The sequence below is a fragment of the Cibotium barometz genome, chromosome 15 (assembly GCF_041138505.1).
Source record: "Cibotium barometz isolate CiBa-2024 chromosome 15, ASM4113850v1, whole genome shotgun sequence".
In the NCBI taxonomy this organism is placed as follows: domain Eukaryota; kingdom Viridiplantae; phylum Streptophyta; class Polypodiopsida; order Cyatheales; family Cibotiaceae; genus Cibotium; species Cibotium barometz.
Window position 1 is genome coordinate 41,046,432 of NC_141060.1, and position 24,870 is coordinate 41,071,301.

The following is a 24,870-nucleotide window of genomic DNA, read 5'->3' on the forward strand; positions in this document are numbered from 1 at the left end:
TCTCTTGACACTCATCCATGTTTATTGCATTGTTCATGTTGATAATTCATGAACATGTGACTCTCAACAGAAGGTAAGTTTCAGTCATTGTTACTTAAAAACTTGATTCTCATCTTGGTATTTTCATAAAGAGTTCACGGGTAGCATTGCCTCATGCATTGAATAAGGGTTATTACAGGCATCTCCCCCGCCCACCATAATCAGGTAGGTGTTGAAGACTGGGGGATCCCTGCATATAGGTGGTTCCCCTAAATTTACAACCACACAAAATAACATCCCACCACCAAAAGCTTCAATAAACTAAGAGTGAAACTACTCCATCATTGCACTGGCCTTCATATCGTACGTTTCACAAAAAAGATTAGTGTCTCAAAATTCAGAAGGTGCCACAACTGCACATTGCACACTCACAGTGCACCAATTTACACAAATATGATGCGTGAACATATATGAGCTACCAAGATTTGGTTTTCTGAGCACTGTGGCTCTCACACCTATGGACGACCAAGACTTTCTTTTCTGTGCACTGCTCTTCGAAAAAGGCCCGACTTTTTTGAAGCCCCAATCTTCAAAACTCCTTTTCATCTGGGAGCCCTCGTCAAATAATAACCTTTCTGTTTTTCATCAACCACTATCATACTGCACAAAACTGGTGATGTTTTCACCTTACCTTATCTCACTTCTGACCGTCCTCTACCTCTCAGCTGTGACCCTGCATTTTAGTGCAGCCCCCTAGCATTGTTTCCGTGGATCTCACATTGCCAGCTCGACTGCATAAATTGGTGTCAATGTACAACCTCAATCACCTTCAGATATGCAAGGCTTACTCTGAGCATTGGACAGACAAGGTGCATTCACAAAGCAGACCATAAAGCCTTTGTTGATTACAAGAGCAGAATGTCCTTCCACCAGATCTAGTTTGCTGAGTCCTTTGTTGTGCAAGGGAATTTTAAAACTCTAGGGAGGGTAGGGGCATTGGGCACTAGACAATTGTTTTCTCTCAGCTCATGCAATAATTGTTTGAGCTCGTGCAATCTATCTGACTTACTGCCTCCTTCAAAGAGCAAGCCGATACTGGATCTTTGAACTGTTAACCCCTTGGCAATAATGTGCTTGCCAAGTTTCAATATCTCGTCAACCATCACTGCCTCACATAACCTTTTCATGAGGTTACTGGAGATAGTGTTTGAATCTACACCCCTTGCCACCATCTCTTCAAACAGCTCAAAAGACTCTCTGAGTCTACCCACTCTGCCTAAGCCCGCTATGATCGGGCCGTAGCATGATGCATTTGGTGCACATCCTAGCTCTTCCATTTCTGACAGAAGCACCTTGGCCTCGTCCATTTTATCCTTTTTGCAGCAACCCTGTATCCTTAAGGTGTATGAGATTGTATTTGGAACCTCCTGACCCTTTGGATTGCGGAAAAAATTCTCAACTTCATCTATGTTTCCACTCAACATAGCTTGCAAAGCACATTTGGACCTTCGACACTTTGGTAAACAGCCCTCATGTTGCATTGCACTGACAAGAATCTTAGCTTCTTCCAGCTTGTTAAACTTGTTGAGACACCTTACAAACAACAAAATCGTGAAGTCCTTGACAGCATGCCGTCTGTCTGTGATGTGCTTACAAAGCATAATAGCAGCATCTACCATGCCTGCATCGCTCAGAACTCTCAAAAGATGCTCGCAGCTTGCAGGGCTAGGTTCTATGCCTTTATCCTTCATCTCTTCAAAAAGCTGCAAGGCCTCATCTTCTCTAGAGTGCTTGCATAAGCTGATTATCAGAGGATTGTAGTTATGATCTGTGGCCTTGTAGCCTCTCTCATCCATTCTTAAAAGAAGCGATCTGGCTGCATCGAAATCTCCTGATTTGCAAAGGGCATTTATCATCAATGCATAGGAGAACTCATCCGGAGCAGTCAACCTGACTAAGTCCTCATTGAAATACTGAGCAGCTCTACTCAAATCTCCATCATCACAATAACATTGAAGGATTGCATTGCACACCTGCACATTGACATTGCCATACCTTGAAAACATATCTTTAGACAAAGAAATAAGTTTGTTAACGTCGCCAGATCTCCTGAGATGGACGGTGTAGATTCTGTAGCTAGCCTGATCCACCCACCGCCCTCTTTGCATTCTCTTAAACAACTCATTGGCTTCCATAATCTTCCCCCTTTTCAAGAAACCACTAAGTAAAGTGTTGTGAGTGACCTGATTTGGTTCACATCCCGCATCTGCCATGTTACAGAACAGATCATCAGCCTCAACAAATTTATCAAGACTACAATATAACCTAATAACTGCATTGTACGTATATACATCAGGTTTACAACCCATTTCCCGCATTGTGTCGAAAAAAGAGAGTGCTTTCTCTGGACAATTTGTTTCAGAAAACCCCATTATCATCGCATTGTAAATGAAAACATTGGGTGTGCATCCATGCTTCCGCATCTGGTCCAAGCATACCTGTGCATCTTGTAACTTTCTATTCTTGCAGAGCCCATGGATGGCAGTAGACCACGAGCGCATGTCGAGCATAGTATTGTAACGTATCATACGGCCAAGCAACTGTTTGGCCTTGTCCACTTTACCAGCATCAAATAATACACCCAGGAGGGCCGTATACATATGAGCATCCGGCTTGACACCGAAGCTTGTTGCTTTGTTGATTGTCCGCCAGCACTCATCCAACAAGCCGGCTTTTCCATAGTATTGGATGATGATGGAGAAGGTTGAGTTAGTTGCAGCACATCCCTCCCTTCGCATTTCATCTAACAGCTCCCACAGGGCAACGAAATCCTTAGCCAGACCCAGCTTCATCAGAAGTGCGTTGTATACATAGGTATTGTGCTTGTAGCTGTCATGTTCCCCCGCCCAATGAAAAAAGCTTTTAGCAGTGTCCACGTTGGTCAAGCAATTCAGAACCCTCGCGACAAGACTGGTTGAGAGATCCTTCACGAAAGGTTCAAGGAGTGCTTGGGTCTTTGAGTCCCAGATTCCACTCATAAGAATATTGCAGATTGCAGTGCTTTGAGCTTTGATGAGAGAAGCATGGGTAGCAGGTTCAGCCTCAATGGTGGCAGCAGTCCTGTCTCCCACACATGTGTGGAAGACATCATGCTTGTCATCCTCGTCATTTCCACATGTGTGGAAGACATCATGCTTGTCATCCTCATCATTTCCATATGTGCGGAAGGCATCATGCTTGCCATCCTTGTCATTTCCACATGCAAGGAAGGTGTCACGCACCACGGTCACTTCGCAAAACGACCTGCCTGCTGCTCTTCTGCACATTAAAAATCACACATATTGCTTGTGCTCACACATGCAGCTTCTACAGTAACTTTCAGGATTCAAAGAAAAACCTAAGTTAGGCGCAATGCCATACAGTATTTACATGTCAGAGCCAATGCCTGCTTGCAGCCACCCTGTTCTGTGAGAACTCCAATGATGGAAGAATAAAACCCTACTTTTTCACAAGTTATATGAAACCCTGACTTCCCAAAACAATTTTATGCAGAGAAGAACCCCAGGGACGAGGAATGCTTCAGCTTCTTCTCTCTCTTTCAGCCATGGCTAGCCAATGAAAGTTTGGGGAAAAAAAGGAGGAGAACCCTACAAACAGAGATGGAGGAGAGTGGACATACCGTTTCAGGAAAAAAAGCGTTTGAAGGTCCTGCAGTGATGTGGGCGTTGTGCCATTCTGAGTAATGGCTGTGTGGTAATAGCCACGCAGCGTAACCTTCTGCATCGATCGGAGCAGGCAGGGCAAAACCATACAAGCTCTCCATTGCCATCGCCTCATGGGCTCTCGCACCCTCTCGCTATGGAAGTAATGCTTCAATCAGAACTGCACCTTCAATACATTTAGCATAATGTTCGATTGACTGCCCATCAAAAAGGTGTTTACAGACTAGATGGAAGCCCATGGTGTTTACAGACTATGTTATGTTGGTGCTGGCTTACTATTACCAATGGAAATGGCTCTAATGGCTCTGAAATTTCAGAGCCCCATTTGCTTCCATCCATATTTTTTATTTTCAACGACAAAAAATCCTATGGGTTCAAATTCATAAAACTTCTTGTTGTCAAGGCTCGCCAATCTCTCCTTCTCTCTCTCTCTCTCTCTCTCTCTCTCTCTCTCTATATATATATATATATATATATATATATGTGTATATGTGTGTGTGTGTGTGGCAAGAGAGCTATTTGTCTTATATATATATATGTGTGTGTGTGTGTGTGTGTGTGTGTGGCAAGAGAGCTATTTGTCTTTCCCCCCTGTGTCTGTCTGCTTCACATATGTGTTTTCGAAAACTTGCATAGAAACCTTGTTTTCTTAAAGGAATGTCTTATGTCAGAATGCTGGAGGGAGCATTTGGCATATGTGTTTAACTAAGGGAAGTTCGGTTGCAACAGGTGGTGGGGAGTGTTCGAGGGACCGCTCATGCGGTAAAAACCTGCCCAAATGGTGTGCTTCCGATACGATGGGCGAGGGCCGACAAAGCGGTCCCCCCTGAGTGAAGTTCCAGGACACCTAAGGAGGATCCTGGAGGGTTCTGACCAGGCGATGCACGGGCTCGCGGTGCTTAGGACACCCATACGTATGTCGAGGAAGATATATATATGTATGTTGACGAAATGATTATTGTAATCTGTTTACTGGATCTCGTTGTTGAGACCAGCTGGTCCCAACGAAGAGTTTAGAGTGGTACTATTTTTATGAAACAAGGGATTGAATGGAAATTTTGAGTTATGAAATCTGTGATCATATCTGTTTTGTCAATGGATTATTATTTTTTATTAAAGTTTTAAAGAGGAGTGTGTGCATATCTGTTTTCTAAAGCTAAAGTTAAGAAAGGCATTTCAATTATGGGTGGGTGAGTACTTGTTTGGTTCTACCGATTCCAGTGGTAGGGTGGTGGCTAACCCATGGGCCGGATGGGGTTAGGCTGGAATCAGTGGAGTTTTAATAATCAAACTGAAAAATCTTAGGATTACGCGAGGATTCGAGTAGCTAACTAATTCCCTGATAAATTTCTCAATTGAGTGGATCAACGGCTGTGCCTGATCTTGATTAGGAAAAAAGCGTTGAAATTACTCAGATGATCAAATTATATCAGTGATAGTTTCCTTCTATCTGGTTTATTCAGGGGTGAAGGATAGTTTAGAATTGATCTCGTTAGAAAAATTCATTAAGAAAATTCAAAAAGGTGGAATAGTCCTCACTTTCCGGGCATGGGAAATTTTCTCGATTTCAGTTTTCAGAGTGACCACCAACCTAGTCTCGTTCCCGGACATTCGTGGGCGAGGCCCCGAGTGAGAAACCCTGTCCCGCGCATGAGGGGGCCGCGCATGAGGGGGCTGCTTCCGCTGTCAGCAACCGGGAGTCTGATGCGTGGAGGGGGCAGAGGGATCTCACAGAGAGGCCCCCAACCAATCAATTGGTTAGTATGTTGAGGAAGGCTCCAAAGAAGGTTGAAGAGAGAGAGAAACTCCATTCTCTCCAAATTGTAGAGCATAATAGAAAATATCATTATTTCAGTATAATACTGGCATGGTATAGTTATCCTATTTTTTTACAAAGGGCTAAGGATATATTTATAGGTGAGAGAGGCCTTTAACCAAGTCCAACTAGGTTCTAGAATTTTCCAGGTTCAGTTTGGCTGAATTTAGACAAGATTTGGACTTAGTTTGGCTCCCTTTTGTTTGGTTTGATCTAGGAGAGAGGAGAGATAAAAATATCACAATATTTTTGAGTTTAAAACTCCTCCACACATGTGAAATAGGCGCCTCCTCGAAGAGCCCCTTCTCCTTACCAAGGTGTCAAAAATGTATCATTATACCCAAAATCTATTTTTTTAGTATTATTCATAGTTTTTTACTAATAAACCTTGTACTCAGTCAACTCTTCATCTTATGTGGGCATTTACTCATTTTTGGATATTTTTATTTTATAAATTGGATTTATCTCCTCCCCACACTTGGATTGATCCTATTGGCCCATAGGAACCTTAATTGGACCATAATCCAAAAATTTCTGAAAATCTAGACCCTTAGGCTAAGGTCCTTTATACCTATTTTCAATTAATTCCAATTGCACATTGGAAAGTTCTTTTTGAATTTCTGTTTTAGGGGAAACCATTTTAGACACTAGGAGGATTTTTATATCTAAAAATATCTCAATTTTGGATTACCTCCCTCTAGACATTTTCTCTCTCCAGGCCAAAACAGGGTAAAACGGAATAATTATAAGATCAGAAGGGGAGGTTCTTACACCACACATCAAAAGCTGGAGGGAGGAATCTTACATAGCACCCCTAACTTGGGCTCTTTTAAGGCACACAATATATGTCGATGATAATATTGAGTATTAAGTTATTTTTAGAAATAATGATGGCTACAATTTAATGCAATGTATAATTACAATGTATAATGAGATTCCTTATCAAAAGACCTTTGATTCATGTGTGCAAAGGTTTAAAAGGCTTAGGGTTATTTGGATTTGGTCAATGTAGGTTGGCAAGAAGATGCCAAAAGGGTTAATTATGTTGAGGTTCTATACATGTGTAGGTGAGGTGGCATGTTAGTAGGTTTCACTTGGATATAATGCATGGAGATTTTAGGGCTATCATATTTGTACTAGATATCACAACAAAAAAGAGTTTCTAGTTTTTGCTCGAGATTTTTCTGCTGTGAGGAGACAAGCACGGACTATAGGTACAATTGTTTACTTGCCATTTTTTTTATTGTAAGGCTTGCAAGGCCTTTGTGCTAATGCTGATACTCAAGCAACTCAATAGAGCTCTTTTTTATTTATGAAGCTACCGCCTCTATAAACTGGCTCTTTTTAAAGATGCAGTTTTATCAATCGTTTCAAAACACTTGGTATTTTTCTTGCCTTTGTCCGAGGGAATCGTCCAACTCTCCTAGCCTTTCAAAGGGTCGACATACAAACCAATAGCTTTACAATGGAAAAAGAGCACTATTAAGCCACTTGAGTGTCAACGCTGGCACTAACGCTCAAGTGACTCAACAATGCTCTTTTTCCTTGTAAAGCTACTTGGCCTTCACAAAACACGAAGTAAACACACAATGTCTTGCTCTTCACAAAACACAAAAAGAGCACTGTTGAGTCTCTTGAGCATTAGCGTCAGTGTGGTGACACTCAAGTGGCTCAATAGTGCTCTTTTTCCATTAGCGTCAGTGTGGTGACACTCAAGTGGCTCAATAGTGCTCTTTTTCCATTGTAAAACTATCAGTTTGTATGTCGACGCTTTGAAAGGCTAGCAAAGTTGATCAATTCCTTGGACAAAGGAAACAAAAATACCAAGTTTTTTAAAACAATTGATAAACTTGCATCTTTAAAAAGATTTGGTTTACAGGCGGTAGCTTCATAAATAAAAAAGAACTCTATTGAGTTTCTTGAGTGTTAGCACTAGCACTGATGCTCAAGTGGCTCAACAAAGCTCTTTTTCTTTTTTCTTTGGATTGATAAAGCAGGTCCTACAACTTGCTATTTTAAAGGCCTTCCCAAAGCTCCATGTTTAGGGCAGCAAAGGCCTTCTTTTGGCTCTAAACATTCCATAAGTTCTACCCCCTCGATTTACCTCTTAGGAACGAGCACTATAGTATACATTTTGTATGTTGTTTATGAATAGAGATATAACAACAATCGGCTAGGGAGGGTGTTGCTATTGCTATGGAGTATGGATGTCACGAAAGAAGGAGTAGATATTGGGAAGCCATTGGAAAAAGTAGCAGTTGGGAAGCTTTGTCTCACAGGCCCTTGCTAAGAAAAGTAAGGCATCTTAAGTTAGCCAAGCAGCAAGCTTGTTCTACACACAAATAGCAACCAAGAGGTGATATAGGGGCTTACACAAGTATGGGTTGATAAATATCTTTAGTGACTATCCTTTTAGCATCTGATATTTTAATATTGCTCAAGCTGCTACATTAACCAAGGTGAAAGGAGGTGTGAACACACTCAAATAAATGGGCATGTGGGTGTGGAAAATGGATCTAGGGTTAGCCCACCAACCCTAGCCCTGGTGGACCCTATATAAAGTACAAGAGACCCTACTTTTTGTAACAACATGAAGGAGAAGGGTAAGCCAACTTTGGAGTGGCTGAAATAGAAAGTAATACAAGAAGCTTTCTATACATCTTGTGTCCTCTCTCAAGCTATGGTGTCTTCATGATGATTTAATAAGTTGTTTATCATTCTTTCATACTTTGCTCTCCTCTTGTTTCCAATGATTCTAAAAAAAAATTGGGCCTTTGGCTCACACATTACGACTAAATGTGCTCTCTGATGGTGACCAAACTTTGCAAGAGTGAGTGTGGGTCCACATATACACTCTTACAAAGTTTCGTCCATGAGCGGAGCACATTTGGTTGCAGTGTGCATGCCAGTTTCCTGGTTCAATGTGTCATGGCCTTAGAGAGCCCCCACAAGATTAGGTCTTCGGCTCATACATTGCAACTAAATTTTCTCCAATGGTGACCAAACTTTGCAAGAGTAAGAGTGGGGTTCATATACACTCTTTTGCAAAGTTTGGCACCATCAAAGGACAATTTATTGCAATGTGCATCCCATTTGCCCAGTTTTGAATGTGTCATAAACTTAGAGAGCCCCCTTGAAATTGGGCTTTGGCTCGCACATTGAAACCAAATGTGCTCCGATGGTAACCAAACTTTGCAAGAGTTAGGGTGGAATCCACATATACAGTCTTGCAATGTTTGGTCACCATTGGAGCACATTTGGTTGCAATTTGCGACCCATTTGCCCGGTTTTCAATGTGTTGTGGCCTTAGAGAGTTAGAACAAAATTGGGTCTAAGGCTCACACATTGCAACTAAACGTGGAAGAGTTAGGGTGGTGACCAAACTTTGCAAAAGTTGGGGTGGAATCCATATATACAATCTTGTAATGTTTGGTCACCATTGGAGTGTATTCGGTTGTAATGTGCAAGCCATTTGCCCAGTTTTCAATGTGTCTTGGCCTTAGAGCTAGAACAAAATTGGCACCTAGGCTCACACATTGCAACTAAATGTGCTATGATGCGACAAACTTTGCAAGAGTAAGGATAGGGTTCACTTTACACTCTTACACTCTTGAAAAGTTTGGTCACCATCAGAGCACATTTGGTTTCAATATGTATACCATTTACCTAGTTTTCAATGTGTCATGGCCTTAGAGTGTCCCCTCAGAAGTGGGCCATTGGCTTGCACCACATTGTAACCAAATGTGCTCCGATGGTAACAAAACTATAAGAGTGAGAGTGGGATCCATATATACTCTCCAAAGTTTCATCACCATTGGAGCACATTTGGTTTATAATGTGCATGCCATTTATCTAGCTTTCAATGCGTTGTGGCCTTAGACACAGCCCTCTCAAAATGAACCTTTGGCTTGCATATTAAGACTAAATGTGCTCCGATAGTGATAGAATTTTGTAAGAGTGAGACTAAGATCCACATATACACTCTTATAAATTTTGGTCACCATCAAAAAACATTTTTATTTGCCATTTGTGCCCAGTTTTTAATGTGTCGCAGAGTCTCAGAGATCCCCCTCAAAATTGGGCCTTTGGCTCACATATTGCAACCAAATATGCTCTGATGGTAACTAAACTTTACAAGAGTGAGGATGCAGTTCACATATACACTCTTGTAAATTTTGACCACCATCGCAACACATTTGGTTACAATGTGCATGCCATTTTCCCACTTTACACTCTTGCAAAGTTTGGTCACCATCAAAGCACATTTTATTGCAATGTAAGTCCCATTTTCCCAATTTTCAATGTGTCATAGCCTTAGAGAGCCCTTGTGAAATTGGGCTTTGGATCTCACATTACAACAAAATGTGCTTCGATGGTGACCAAAATTTGCAAGAGTTAGGGTGGAATCCACATATACAGTCTTGCAATGTCTAGTCACCATCGAAGTGCATTCGGTTGCAATGTGCGACCCATTTTTCTCAATTTCAATGTGTTGTGGCCTTAGAGAGCTAGAACAAAATCGGGTCTTAGGCTCACACATTGCAACTAAATGTGGAAGAGTTAGGGTGGTGACCAAACTTTGCAAGAGTTAGGGTGAAATCCATATATACAATCTTGTAATGTCTGGTCACCATCGGAGCGCATTTGGTTGTAATGTGTGGGCCATTTGCCCAGTTTTCAATGTGTCTTGGCCTTAGAGCTAGAACAAAATTAGTTCTTGGGCTCACACATTGTAACTAAATGTGCTCTGATGTGACAAACTTTGCACAAGAGTAAGGGTGGGGTTCACTATACACTCTTGAAAAGTTTGGTCTCACCATCTGAGCACATTTGGTTTCAATATGCATATACCATTTACCTAGTTTTCAATGTGTCATGGCCTTACAGTGTCCCCTCGAAAGTGAGCCTTTGGCTTGCACCACATTGTAACCAAATGTTCTTCGATGATAACAAAACTTTGTAAGAGTGAGAGTGGGGTCCATATATACACTCTTCCAAAGTTTCATCACCATTGGAGCACATTTGATTTATAATGTGCATGCTATTTATCTAGCTTTCAATGCGTTGTGGCCTTAGAGAGCCCTCTCAAAATGAACCTTTGGCTTGCATATTAAAACTAAATGTGCTCCGATAGTGACAAAACTTTGCAAGAGTGAGAGTGAGATCCACATATACACTCTTGTAAATTTTGGTCACCATCGATGCACATTTTTATGTGCTATTTGCCCATTTTCTAATGTGTCATAGACTTAGAGAGCCCCCTCAAAATTAGGCCTTTGGCTCACACATTGCAACCTAATGTGCTCTGATGATGACTAAACTTTACAAGAGTGATGGTGCAATTCACATATACACTCTTATAAATTTTGGTCACCATCGCAACACATTTGGTTACAATGTGCATGCCATTTTCCCATACACTCTTGCAAAGTTTGGTCACCATCAGAGCACATTTTATTGCAATGTAAGTCCCATTTGCACAGTTTTCAATGTGTCATAGCCTTAGAGAGCCCCCATGAAATTGGGCTTTGGATCTCACATTGCAACAAAATGTGCTTCGATGTGGTGACCAAAATTTGCAAGAGTTAGGGTCGAATCCACATATATAGTCTTGTAATGTCTAGTCACCATCAAAGTGCATTCGGTTCCAATGTGCAAGCCATTTTCTCGGTTTTCAATGTGTCATGGCCTTAGAGAGTTAGAACGAAATCAGGTCTTAGACTGACACATTACAACTAAATGTGCAAGAGTTTGGGGGGCGATGACCAAACTTTGCAAGAGGGTGGAATCCATATATACAATCTTGTAATGTCTGGTCACCATTGGAGTGTGTATTCGGTTGCAATGTGTGAGCAATTTGCCCAGTTTTCAATGTGTCTTGGCCTTAGAGCTTGAACAAAATTGGCTCTTAGGCTCACACATTGTAACTAAATGTGCTCTGATGGAGGTGACCAAACTTTGCAAGAGTAAGGGTAGGATTCACGATACACTCTTGAAAAGTTTGGTCACCATCAGAGTACATTTGGTTTCAATGTGCATACCATTTACCTTGGTTTTCAATGTGTTATGGCCTTAGAGAGCCCCCTCGAAAGTGGGCCTTTGGCTCACACATTGCAAAAAAATGTCCTTCCATGGTAACAAAACTTTGTAAGAGTGAGAGTGGGATCCATATATACACTCTTCCAAAGTTTGGTCACCATCAGAGCACAGTTGGTTGGGCCTTTGGCTCACACATTGCAACCAAATGTACTCTGATAGTGACAAAAATTTGCAAGAGTGGGGGTGGGGTCTGCATATACACTCTTACAGAGTTTGGTCACCATGAGAGCACATTTGGTTGTAATGTGCATGCCATTTTCCTGGTTTTTAGTGTGTTGTGAGACCTTAGAGAGCCACCTCAAAATTGGGCTTGTGGCTCATACATTGCCACTAAATATGCTCTGCCAATGGTGACCAAACTTTGCAAGAGTGAGGGTGGGGTTTACATATACAATCTTACAAAGTTTAGTCTCACCATTGGAGTACATTTTGTTGTAATGTGCGTTCCATTTTCCCGGTTCAATGTGTAGCGGCCTTAGAGAGTCTCCTCAAAATTGGGGCTTTGGTTCACACATTGTAACCAAATGTGCTACTTTACAAGATTGAGGGTGGGGTCCACATATACACACTCCAAAAATGGAATTGTGGAAACTTTGATTGCAAAAGATGGCGATGAAGATAATTACATTTCGGGCCACCATTGAAGCACATTTGGCTGCAATGTGTGTGCCATTTACCTAGTTTTCAATGTGTCATGGCCTTAGAGAGCCCCTACAAAATTGGGCCTTAGGCTAGAACATTGCAACTAAATGTGCTCTGACCGTGACCAAAATTTGTAAGAGTAAGGGTGGGGTTCACTATACACTCTTGCAAAGTTTGGTCACCATCAGAGCACATTTGGTTAAAAAGTACATTACCATTTACCTGGTTTTCAATGTGTCATGGCCTTAGAGAGCCCCCTTGAAATTGGTCCTTTGGCTCACATATATTGCAATAAAATGTGCTTTGATGGTGACCAAAATTTGCAAAAGTGAGGGTGGATTCCATGTATACACTCTTGCAAAGTTTCATCACCATCGAAGAACATTTGGTTACAATGTGGGAGCCAAAGGCCCAATTTCGAGTGTTATGGGCAAAGGCCCAATTTTGAGTGTTATGGGCTATCACAACTCCAAGAGGGAACTCTACACATTCACCTAATGGATGAGAAATAGATCACAACTGTCATAGGGTACTTACTAATGCTTCGATCTTGAGTCCTTTGAGGCCTCCAAGCTCGCTCGTTAAGCTCCAAACTCCAAGCTCCACCTCCACACTGTCACCGTGGAGTTGCTCACACCTTCACATATAAAGCAATCACTCTCTCTCTCTCACTCTCACACAAGCATGAAAGAGGCACAATGCTAGAATGCTCTCACTCCTCCAATCTCTCTTAAGACACAAGGGAGAGCTCTCAATAGCACAAAGGGGATTGTATCTTTTCATTATGAGAAAATGCCTTATATACATTTGGCCCTTATTCATACTTGGGCACCCAAATCTCACGAGGCCTTGGGTGGCCAATATCTCATAATGTACAACTTTTATAGTGCCCGTTTCATGACACTTATTAATGTCCTCAATTGAGGATCATGTTTGTTAATCCAAAATGGGATTAACATCCCCCCCTTCTTGATGTGGGTTCTGTCCTCAGAACCTATTACCTAGGTCGGAAGACCTGGTCACCGAACTCATGTCGATAAAAATTTCTTTTGGATTGGAGCTTTTTAAGTGTATGTCCGAAAGCTGAATAGGATCTCCAAAATCCGAAAGCTGAATAGGATCTCCAAAATCTAGTATCCACCATATCTTCAAAAGTGATGTGCATGTGTCCTAGAAGACAACGAAGATGGTGGTAATAAAGCATGATCCCTCTATCTGATGGGCCTTGGTTCATGTCGGAACCTCAAGTTTTCTGGTTCATGACCATCATAATGTTAATTTGGTTGGTCTACGAGGACCACCACTAACTTTAAAAATCTGACACCACTGGCTACAATGGCGGGGTCGAGGATGTTGCGCCATGCCTAGATCCATGTCAATATTTGCTATCTTTGTTCTTGTAAGTGGCCAAAAGTTGCTGGTACAAAGATTGGGATGCTGTAGCACACATGAGAATCATGTCTTTTGGCTTCGTGAAACTCCAGCAGCGTCCATCGTCTTTTAATTGGCATGTACAATGGATCGACCCGCAATGTGGGTGGCCTGGTCATGTACACGTGGCTGTATTCTGGAATCACTAGGTACTCCATTCGGGTTGAATTCCAAAATCCTCCAGGCGGGGGTGCTCATCAGTATAGTTACGATTGTGGCTACCTCTTGTGCACAACACAGGGTTTGCTTTTCACCACCTGCGAAAATAGTAGCTGATCATAAATGTTATTATTTTGATCTCTAGTAAGTCAGCTAACTATGGGTTGGTGAGCTTTGTGTGATTGGCCACATTTTCCCATAAGGTGCCCTCTCGCGCGCCAATGGAAGAAGTTTTTTGAGATCAGGTCTTGGGGCACAGAGAGGGTATGGTACATTATGTTGCTTTGTTGGAGTGACCTTTGAGTATGCTTCAGGCATGATCCGTCGTGTAGGCTCAAAGGGAATAATTTGCATTAGTACCTTGAACATTAGTTTGGGCTTCAAAAGAGCATTGCCTGCTCTTATGAGTCCCTCGTATTCTGTAAAACTGACAAAGAATCCAATACTGTTTCATCGGTAAATGGTTGAAGATTATCTTGTGGTACAGTTTGTCTTACCTCTTGAGCATGCCTTGTTGAAGATGGGGTAGGTGCCAGTACCTCCTCATCAGGGGCGAGAGTGTTAGTGGGAAAATCTATCTCAGGAGGATAAAAAGATGAGAAAATGCATTTTGCCTGAGAGGTGTTAGTAGGTTTTGAGCTAGGATATGGGTTAAGCAGCTTACTAGAGACATTAGCATATACAGGGTAAGTGGATTTTGAAAATGAAGAAGAAGTTTCATCTTGACCATCTCTTGTGCTAGGTGGCGGGTGACTAGGCTTATATGAGACTTAATAAATTCCCGTAAGTCTGGAATTTCCTCTTTGTTTATAATTGGATACTCTATATGAGTAGCATCAAAATTGTATTGTACAGTTGTCAGCATAGCTTCTAAATGTTTGTAAATATTACTATAGAGTTTTAGAATGCCATAAGGGTGATAGAGAGTGGACTCATAGAGGTTTAGATGTTGGTGAGTGTTATAGACCTCTAGCCAGCCGTGACTTATGATCCACCGGTAGCTATGTGCTACGACTTCATGGTTGGCGGGCATCTCTGGAATGTCATCTAGGACAAATAGGTCTAATTTTTCAACACTCTTGTCCATAATTTTTGAGTTTTGGAGCATGCGACACCAACTACGAAGGTTTAGATGATAGGATGTAGGGGATAGAAAAAGATATCCTGAGGGTTAGTCGATACTAAATCACCCCACAAAATTCCCATGATTATGGTGGGATCAACATCTCTTTTTATATTTTGCTTGATTAGGGTCAGTTCCCCTAGGCCTAAATCATCAGCTAGATTAGACAAAAACAAAGAGGGAGTGTGAGGAGGGCCCCGAGGAGTTACTAGCAACTTTCCCAACTCGGAGGCTCACTCAAGGAGTAGACGAAGGTCTTCATTGGGTTATGGCCGCTGACTTCTTTCTTGTATGGCAAGCTAGCACTTCAATTCTTGCATGCGGGATTCCATGTTGTTCATGAGATTTGATATTGCAGTTTCTCTGACCATCCACGCAACATCTAGTTCTTCAAATCTTCGGGTGGCTTCGTTTTGGGCTCGCCTAGCTGTTGCTTCCTTTGCCTGAGCCTCGGTGATCTGTTGTAGTCGTTGTGTTGCTAACCTCTCGGTGCCTTGAAGGTGTTCCGTGAGCTGTGTCAATGTTTCCTTGTGTGCAAACTCACCTCTGTGTGCTTTGGCTTGGCATGTAGCTATTGTATTATTGAGACCTTTGATCTTTTCAACATGTGCCTTGTTGGTCTGTTCTCTTTCCTATTGTAGATGTAGTGTCTTCTCTTCCTCTCCTTTGAGCAATGTTGTTAGTTGTGTAATTTGATCTTGTAATGTGGCTTCTTTGGTCCTAGCATTGTCCTGAAAGACCTATATTTATTGCACATGTAGTGTCATGATTTCTCTTGTGTAATTTACTTCTTTCTGTAGTTGTTCTTTTGCTTGTTCTAGCTTGGCGTTGAGCTCCGCATTCTCTTTGATCTTCTGTACTTTTTTCTGGCTCAACACAAGGTTATTATTCTCCAGTGAGTTATACCTTTTTTCTTGCTTTTTTGTAGCCTTCAAACTCTTCAAAATGACTTCCTTGTGGGTTGACTCTGCTGCTTCTAGATTGCCCTATAACTTTTGCACTTGTGCTGATGAATCTTTGACTCGCTTCCACAGTGCATTGTTGCAGTCATGGAGCATATATGTTGTTAGTAGATGGCATTGCCACACTTTCTGCTGCTCCCATATTGCATTGGTCCCGGATTCTATCTCCAGCCCAGTTGGTGGTTGGTTGAGCAGCTCGTCAAGGCCTTCGACAATCTCCTACAAGAATTGTTGGTAATCGATATTTTGTAGGGAGGCAAACTGTGGTGGTCTTTCTTAGTCTTCCAATCTCCTCCTCTTGCTCGGACTAGACGGCTCTGAAGTTCTTTGGCGCTTACTTGCCTTCATGTTACCTCAGGTTCTAGTACTTGGGCTGGGGCTGCCTCTTCTTCTCTTGTTTCTTTAGCTTGTATGAGTGTTGCTGCCTCTAGAGCTGTTTCTATGGGTGTGCCTATCAGACTGGAATCCTTGAGAGGAGATAAGTCGGTAAATATGAGTTGAGCAGGGCTGGCTGGGGGAGTGTGCTGTTTGCTGGGGTTCCTGTGTAACCTGGTTGAGGATATTTTCCTTCAGTGCCTCCTAGTTAGTCCAGATTTTGGTGGCCACTTCTTTCTCTAGTCTCTGACTCTGCTGCAACATCAATTATTACTCCCCTCATCCTTCTATCTGTTGTCTTCTTTCGATCTTTCTTTATCTGCTTGATTACATCCTTGGTTTCAATTAAGATGGCCTACGCTTCTTATACATCTTCGGCTATTAATGTGAGCTGATCTGGTAGCAGGGCGAGCTGCATATGTTCGTCCAATTCAGGCTCCTTGAGAGGTCTTTTGGTGGTGACATGATTGAGCACCTGAGTGAGCAAGTAAGGGTTAGAGATCTTAGACTGGTGGGCCTTCAAATAGTTTTACATCTCCTTATGTAGATAGAATGCCCAATCTTCTTCCTTCTCTTCATGTATTTTGGTTATTCTGTTGAGACCCACTCTGTTGTATATGTCGAAAGGCTTTATCTACATCCTTAAGGACATTGCCCTACATGCCTTTAGTGTAGCTTCATCTTAGATATTTTCATATTCTGCACCATTTGACATTCTTCACCATTTGAATTCTTTAACATTCTTCTTTAACATGTCCTTCAAGGGCATCTTGTTAATGTTGTGTAAGTGGGCTCTGGGAGTTGTAGAGCTTCTCTTATTAAGGTCCTCTGTGATGAGGGGATCTTTAGTAGTGCCATTTGCCTTGGTGATCTTCCCTCTTTTGGTCGGCTTGTCATATGTCTTCAAGTACTCCACGCAGAGTTCTGTGTCAATAGTCCGAGGGAGTATTTCTGCCATTTTTCCTAGACCAAATTTATCTAGTTTGGCCTTCACTTCAACATCTTCCAGTATCCTTTAGGCATGCCGAGCTATGGTACTGGAGAGCTACCTTTCCATAGGCTTCTGTGCAGATGAGGGTTCCATGGAGCGGTTGGGCGTTAAGGACCCAAGAAATTCAGCTTTGGTTTTTGTGTCCCTCATCATTTTTGAGACTACCTGGGGATCCAGGGTGCACATAAGATGAGTCGAATGACTGGTGGGGTTGACATTATTCTCTCTTTATTTATTTTCTTTTTTTTTGGGTAAATAATTCAGTGGGAATAAGTTAGTATAGTTGAAGAGAATGTTAGTGTATGAGCAATCCATTGGTTGGTTAATAGTCAGTTGTGTAGGCTGTGAAAGGTGAGGCCGTGAAGGTGCAGTGAAACACTCAGGCGTGAAACGCTCAAGCATGAAAGTGTTAGTCACGAAACGCTCTGGTGTGAAATGCTCAGGCGCCCGCAAAAATGTTGGTCGTGAAACGCTGGCGTGAAACGCTCAAGCGTGAAAGTGTTGGCCGTGAAACACTCTAGCACGTGAAACACTCTGGCATGAAAGTGTTGGCCGTGAAATGCTCAGGCGTGAAAGTGTTGGCCGTGAAACGCTCAGGCGTGAAACGCTTAGGCGTGAAAGTGTTAGTCGCAAAACGCTCTGATGTGAAAGTGTTGGCCGTGAAATGCTCTGGTGTGAAACGCTCAGGCATGAAAGTGTTGGCCGCCATGAAATGCTCTGGCGTGAAATGCTCAGGCATGAAAGTGTTGGCCGTGAAACGCTTTGGCGTGAAATGCTCATGCATGAAAGTGTTGGCCGTGAAACGCTCAGGCGTGAAAGTGTTAGTCGTGAATCGCTCTGGCATGAAACGCTCAGGCATGAAAGTGCAGACAAATTTCATGAGAGTGTAACACTATATTCAATCATTTGATTTGGTGTATGTGGGGACACCAATCTTTTATAAATTTTGTGATTGAATTACTTGAAACAGCCAGAGTATTTATGCCAACACTCATTGTGTTTAGATGAACACAAAACGGATACCAAAATAACTATCAAAACAAAGAAAAAAGAAAAAGGAAAAGAAAAGGAAAAACGAGTATCAAGCTCCCACCTCGAAAGATAAGCCAAAAATTGTCGGAGGGGGATGGCGAGCATGGATGATGCACAGGGGAGCGAAGGCAATGATCACTTAAGCACTCGATGCGAAAAGAAAAAAAAAGGGAAAGAAAATTGATTTTATAAGCCAGTCATCATCGGACAGGACGGCTCTCTTAATGAAGAATGCCACGTGGCCCTGTGTGATTGGCTGGCTATCAAAAAATTACCGTTTCATGACATAAAACGTTTTGAACTGTTTCACGAGATGTGAAGGGCTGTAATGGGGTTCACTTCATGTCGTGAATTGCTTTTTTTTCTCTCTCTTTTTTTTGCTCAAGCAGTCAAACAGGCACACATGATGAGTGAATGAGGCATTGCTTACCTTGTACCCATTTGCGTATTTAGTGGATACCTTTTGTTTATTGCCCCCATGAGAACCAAGGGGTTACTTGGGCACTTTTGGGCATTTGCTGATGTAGTCGTTTTAGTTCCATGTGGGAGTTTTTTATTGTTCCTTCCACCCAACTGAACAATTTTGTTGTTGTGTCTGGTTGTGGAGGGCTTCCATCTGCATCTCCTTGTTTGATTCCTTTGTTTTTACCCTGTAGCCAAAGTGGGTACTTTTATGGATTTGGAAGTATTCAACCCATTTGGCTAAGGTTGTTTTATCCTCCACACAAGGGTTGGTATGGGGCTAGCATGGGTTGGGAGTAGATGTTGCACACACTTTTACCACCCTCTTTTTGATGACTTGATCTGTTTGCGGTATGGGTCACTGAGTTTGTTTTGGGTACCCATATTGTTGCATTGCCTTGGTAGTACCCTTGTGCCTGTAGTAGATCCTTTTCGGACCCATTTTTCACGTGTTTCTTGAGGTCTCTTTGGATTTTTGGAGTCCTGCCATTTGGTTTGAGTCCACAAAGTCTGACTTTTGAATTGTTTGTAGGCTCTTCTTGGTTTCCTTATATCATTTATGTTGTCCATCTTGTTTGTTAGTTGATTCTTGGGCACCCACTTCTGTGTACCCTTAGATGTAGGGTATTGTGTGTGTAAGCATCGCGGAACAGTTGTTGTTGGTCCTGTCCTCTAAGGTACTCCCATTGCACTGGTTGCTTCCTCATCAATTATTGTAAGATTCCTCCCTCCAGCTTTTGAGCTGTATAGGTGTAAGAACCTGCCCTTTTGATCTTATAATTATTCCCCTCTCTGAAATAAAAGAAAGATCCTATTTTACCTTGTTTTGGCCTAGAGAGAGAAAATGTCTAGAGGGAGGTAATTCAAAATTGAGATATTTTTGGATATAAAAATCTTCCTAGTGTTTAAAATGATTTCCCGTGAAACACAAATTCAAGAAGAACTTTCCAATGTGCAATTGGAATTAATTGAAAATAGGTAAAAAGGACCTTATCCTGAGGATCCAGATTTTCTAAAAATTTTGGATTAAGGTTTCTATGGACCAATAAGATTAATCCAAATGTAGGGAGGAGATAAATTAAATAATAAAAGAAAATCCCTCAAAAATGAGTAAATACTCACATAAGATGAAGAGTTGACTACGGACAAGGTTTATTAGTTAAAAAAGAAGAGATATTTAGAGGAAATGATGCATTTTTGACACCTCAGTGTGGGGAATTCCCCTCATGAAGGAGGCGCCTATTTCACATGTGTGGATGAGTTTTAAACTCACAAATAATGAGATATTTTCATCTCTCCTGTTTCAACTAGATCCAAAAAGTAAGCTAAACTGACCTAAAAACGGTCAAAAAGTGACCAAACTGATCTAGAAAATTCTAGAATCAGTTTGCTTGGTTAGAGGCTCACTTTTTCCTATAAATAGAAGCCTCCCCCTTTGTAAAAGCTTAATAGTGTTTATGCACTGTTACTCTGCTTTTGTCCTGGCCATTTAACATTGAATTTCTTGATAATTCAATTGTTTTTTGGCCTAATCCTCTCCAAGTGAACTTGGTGGCCACTCTTGCTGCAAACAAGAGTAGAACCCTCAATCCCTCAAGCCAAAGGAAAGATTACAAGCTCTATGTAAGCTTAATTCTTACTTATTGTGAATTTTTAAATCTATGATTTTCTCAAATTTTATGCTTTGTAAATGTTGAATTAAAATCCGATGCTATGCCTTGTTGATGGAAAGGCCACTCCCTTCTCTTCTTTACAATTTAGCCCTTCTCAATCCTAGAAAGTTTAATTAAAAGATTGATTAAACTCTTTTCATTGTTTACTTTGTTGATTTTTGGAAAATGGAGTAGATTAGAGATATTAGAATTCAAATTGGATTAATTCAAGTCATAAATTGCATGATAAAATTGAGAAATGGTCATCCATACAAAGGAGGTTATGGCAAAATTTTCTTAAATTTTGTGGAACTAAAGTTTATCATTAGGTTATTCTAAAAGAGTAATTCCCTCCGTTTGTGTATTTTAAAAGAATTATTTTTATATCAAAAGTTCTATTCTCATTAAAATTGAATTTATGCATAGGAAGATGCATAAAAGATTTATTTTTATTTCAAAAGTGTCATTCTCATTAAAATTAAATTTATGCATAGAAAGATGCATATAAACTTTAATTTTATTTCAAAAGTGTTATTTTTCTTAAAATTAAATTATGCATAAATAGATGTGTAAAGAATATTTATATTAAAAATTAGAATCCTCTTAAATTCTATGTTTAAATTCTGTGAATAGAAGTGATGAGAATATGAGGCAAATAGATGTGATGAGATAAGAGGTGATGAGATAAGACATGAATCAGATAGATGATTGGATGGATGGGTGTGATGTGAATAGAGGTGATGAGATGTGAGGTGAATAGATGTGATGAGATAAGATGTGAATCAGATAGATGTGATGTGAATAGAAGTGATGAGAATATGAGGTGAATAGATGTGATGAGATAAGATTTGAATTAGATAGATGATGATTGGATGGATGGATGTGATGTGAATTAGATAGATGCGAATGGATGGATGGATGTGATGTGAATAGAAGTGATGAGAATATGAGGTGAATAGATGTGATGAGATGTGATGGGAATTAGATAGATGAGAAGAATGGATGGATGGATGTGGTGTGAATAGAGGTGATGAGAATATGAGGTGAATAGGTGTGATGACATGTGATGTGAATCAAAAAGATGATGATTGGATGGATGGATGTGATGATTGAATTAGATAGATGTGAATGGATGGATGGATGTGATGTGAATAGAGGTGATGAGAATATGAGGTGAATAGGTGTGATGACATGTGATGTGAATCAAAAAGATGATGATTGGATGGATGGATGTGATGTGAATTAGATAGATGTGAATGGATGGATGGATGTGATGTGAATAGAGGTGATGAGATGTGAGGTGAATAGATGTGAGATGTGATGTGAATCAGATAGATGGGAATGAATGAATGGATGGATGTGATGTGAATAGAGATGATGAGAATGTGAGGTGAATAGATGTGATGAGATGTGATGTGAATCAGATAGATGAGAATGAATGGATGGATGGATGTGATGTGAATAGAGGTGATGAGACGTGAGGTGAATAGATGTGATAAGATGTGATGTGAATCAGATAAATGTGAATGAATGGATGAGATGTGATGTCATGTGAATCAAAATGTAAATGAATGATATGAGATGTGAGTGAATGTGTATGTCAAGAATGGATGTGAATGAGTATGTGAAAGAATGGATAAGGATGTGTATGTGAAGAATGGATGTGAATGAGTATGTGAAAGAATGGATAAGGATGTGTATGTGAAGAATGGATGTGAATGTGTATGAGAAGAATGGATGTGAATGAGTATGTGAAAGAATGGATGTGGATGTATGTGAAAGAATGGATATAGATGTGTATGTGAAAGAATGTGATGTGATGTAAAGAGATGAGATGTGACATGAATATATGTGGATGTGAAGTGATAGATATGAATGTATGGATAGATGCGAGTAGTCATACATGTGAACGATTGGATGGATGTGGATGAATGAGATATGATGTGGATAGAAGTGATGTGATATAATGGTGATGAGAATGAATGTGATGGATATGAATTAAAGTGAATGTGATGGATATGAATGAATGTGATGCGATGGGATGTGAATCGGGATAGATGTGAATGAATGAGATGTGAGGTAAAATGAATGAGATGTGATGTGAGTGAATGTGATGTGGTCTGAATGGATGAGATGTGAGTGAATGTGATGTGGTCTGAATAGATGAGATGTGAATGAATGTGATGTGGTCTGAATGGATGAGATGTGAATGAATGTGATGTGATGAGATGTGGATATGGGTAGATACGAGTGGATGAGATCTGATGAGGATAAATTGAGGAAAGATGTGATGAGATGAAAATGATGTGATTGGATGAGAATAGGAATACTTATGAAATGGTTGAGGAATTCATTAATGTGGTTTAATGTGGAGTAATGTGGAAAGACGAGAGTTTGTTATAGAAACTGTATTTTTGAACTGTTTTTAAATGACTGTTTTATGTCAAGAATGCTGGAGAAGCATTTTGACCATCTTGTGAATGAGGTCGTGGAGACCAAATCAAATAAAGTTGTAACAGTTGACGGGGAGAGTCATTGGAGGACGTCTCGCGTAGCAAGGTCGGTCGAGGTCTTGACCAGCCTTGGTTCGATTAAAATGGTGAGCTTCCGGTATGGTGGATGAGGGACCAAGGAAGCGGCCTATGAGTGAAGTGCTAGGTCACCTGCGAAGGATCCTAGAGGGTGCTGACCATATGGTACTCGGGCTCTGGGTCGATACCCACACGTGCGTCGTGGAAGATATTGGAAAAAGGAGTAAGAGTTGTTTTCTGAATTCGGGCATGGATCTAGTTGATTGACCTTGCTGGCCCTTAACGGATGAGTCCATGGCTCTTTTATATGGATCCCTTGGTTGATCTTGCTGATCTTCAACGGAGATTCCATTTTTGATATGTGAATATATTGCCGGTTACTATGAGCTAGGAACTATCAAAAAGGCCCCTGAGTGGATAGGTGGTGAGCGTTCTAGTAGGGTCAATGATGCCATAGGTACGTCGATGAAGGAATGATTAGAAATAAGGATTCAACCGGAGATTTTGAGGATTATGATCAGTGACACAATGGTTTCATTAAAAGATTGTTTTTTAAAGATACCTGATTCTGTGAAAAAGGAAATTTCATATTGGGTGTGTAAGTGGTGTGACTAGTTTTAAGTTTGCATGAATATCTGACTAGGGGGCCTAGGAACTCTTTTCCCTGGTACCCGAAACAAAACCTAACCAAATTTTTAATTGGATCCCATCACTACAATGCTTGGGGGCGGTTGGCTATATTTCTTGACGGCGTGAACCATGGCCAATCCTTCTCTCTCTGTGGTGGTGTAATTCATCTCCGCATCATTCAACTGACGTGACTAGCAAAGAAAATTGGATAGTCCAATTTGAACTCACCAGGCTCGGCTAGCATGAAACCAATAGCAAAATTTGATGCATCGATGTGCATGTGAAATATGAGATCCCAATTGGGGGGTCCTAGAATTGGCACACTTGCCAATGCTTGCTTCAGATGATCATATGCTTCTTGACACTCCTCAGTCCACTCAAAGACAATAAGAAGCTTGTACAAGGGTTTTGGCTATCTCACCATAAAAAATTATGAAGCGTCGATAATACCCCACAGGACCCATAAACCTTTGCACTCCTTTGTAATTATAGGCACGGTGGTAGCTCCAATATCAATTTAACTTCACTACTGTCAGTGGATATACCATTATTTGAGACAATGTGGCCCAATATCACACCATGCTTGACCCAAAATTGACACTTCAATGGGTTCAGTGATATACGATATAATCGACATTGCTCAAACACTTTCCTTAAGTAGGCCAGATGATCTACCCATCGCGAGTGTGCACATAGATTGTCAATGAATACCTCCAACCACTTTTGTAAGTAGTCCTTGAAGGTTGTGCACATCAACCACGTTGAAAGGTTGCTAGGGCGTTTGTGAGATCGGACGACATAACCTTGTATGCAAATGTTCCCCACATTGTGTTGAAAGCTGTCTTGTGCTGGTCCTCTGGTGCTATGGACACCTGATTGTAGCCGAAGAATCCATCCAAGAAGCTGTACGCTTCTCTCCCAGCCACTCTTTCCAATACGTGTTCTGTATAAGGCAATGGGTAATGATCTTTCCTACTGGTTCCATTAACCTTTTTAAGATAAACAGATACCCTAAGTTTTCCATTGTTTTTATATACTGCCACCACGATTGGCGACAACCAATTCGTATGTTCAATTTCATAGATGAAATCTACAGCAATGAGCTTGTCAATTTCCTCCTTCGTATACTTAGGATTCATCTTGTATGGTTTTTGCTTGGTTGGACTCGATCCTTCCATGATTGGAATCGTATGCTGTACCACCTTAGGTGGTACCCCCTTCATCTCCTTGTAATTCCAAGCAAAACAATCCTTAAATTCCTTGA

At 41.0% G+C, this 24,870-nt stretch overlaps 1 protein-coding gene across 2 annotated transcripts; it reads right to left on the reverse strand.

Annotated features, from left to right (window-relative positions):
- Positions 1-303: 303 nt before the first annotated feature.
- On the reverse strand, positions 304-3,974 carry LOC147631309 (uncharacterized). 2 transcript variants are annotated; one of them, XM_086809691.1, is made up of 2 exons: positions 3,659-3,974; positions 304-3,294 (listed from the first exon to the last, which is right to left on the reverse strand). In XM_086809691.1, the coding sequence occupies exons 1-2, from the start codon at positions 3,814-3,816 to the stop codon at positions 915-917; spliced, it is 2,538 nt and encodes an 845-aa protein (XP_086665817.1). In that variant the 5' UTR covers positions 3,817-3,974; the 3' UTR covers positions 304-914. The 2 variants fall into 2 exon arrangements, with proteins under 2 accessions (XP_086665817.1, XP_086665816.1); XM_086809690.1 differs by having other exon boundaries at positions 304-3,297.
- Positions 3,975-24,870: the final 20,896 nt, after the last annotated feature.

What these genes read in the sequence shown, in the direction of transcription:
- LOC147631309 (XM_086809690.1), bottom strand. Translation starts at nt 3,816, where the DNA reads ATGAGGCGATGGCAATGGAGAGCTTGTATGGTTTTGCCCTGCCTGCTC. An exon ending in ACGCTTTTTTTCCTGAAACG is followed by an intron (nt 3,298 to 3,658) that starts GTATGTCCACTC and finishes TTTAATGTGCAG; the next exon opens with AAGAGCAGCAGGCAGGTCGT.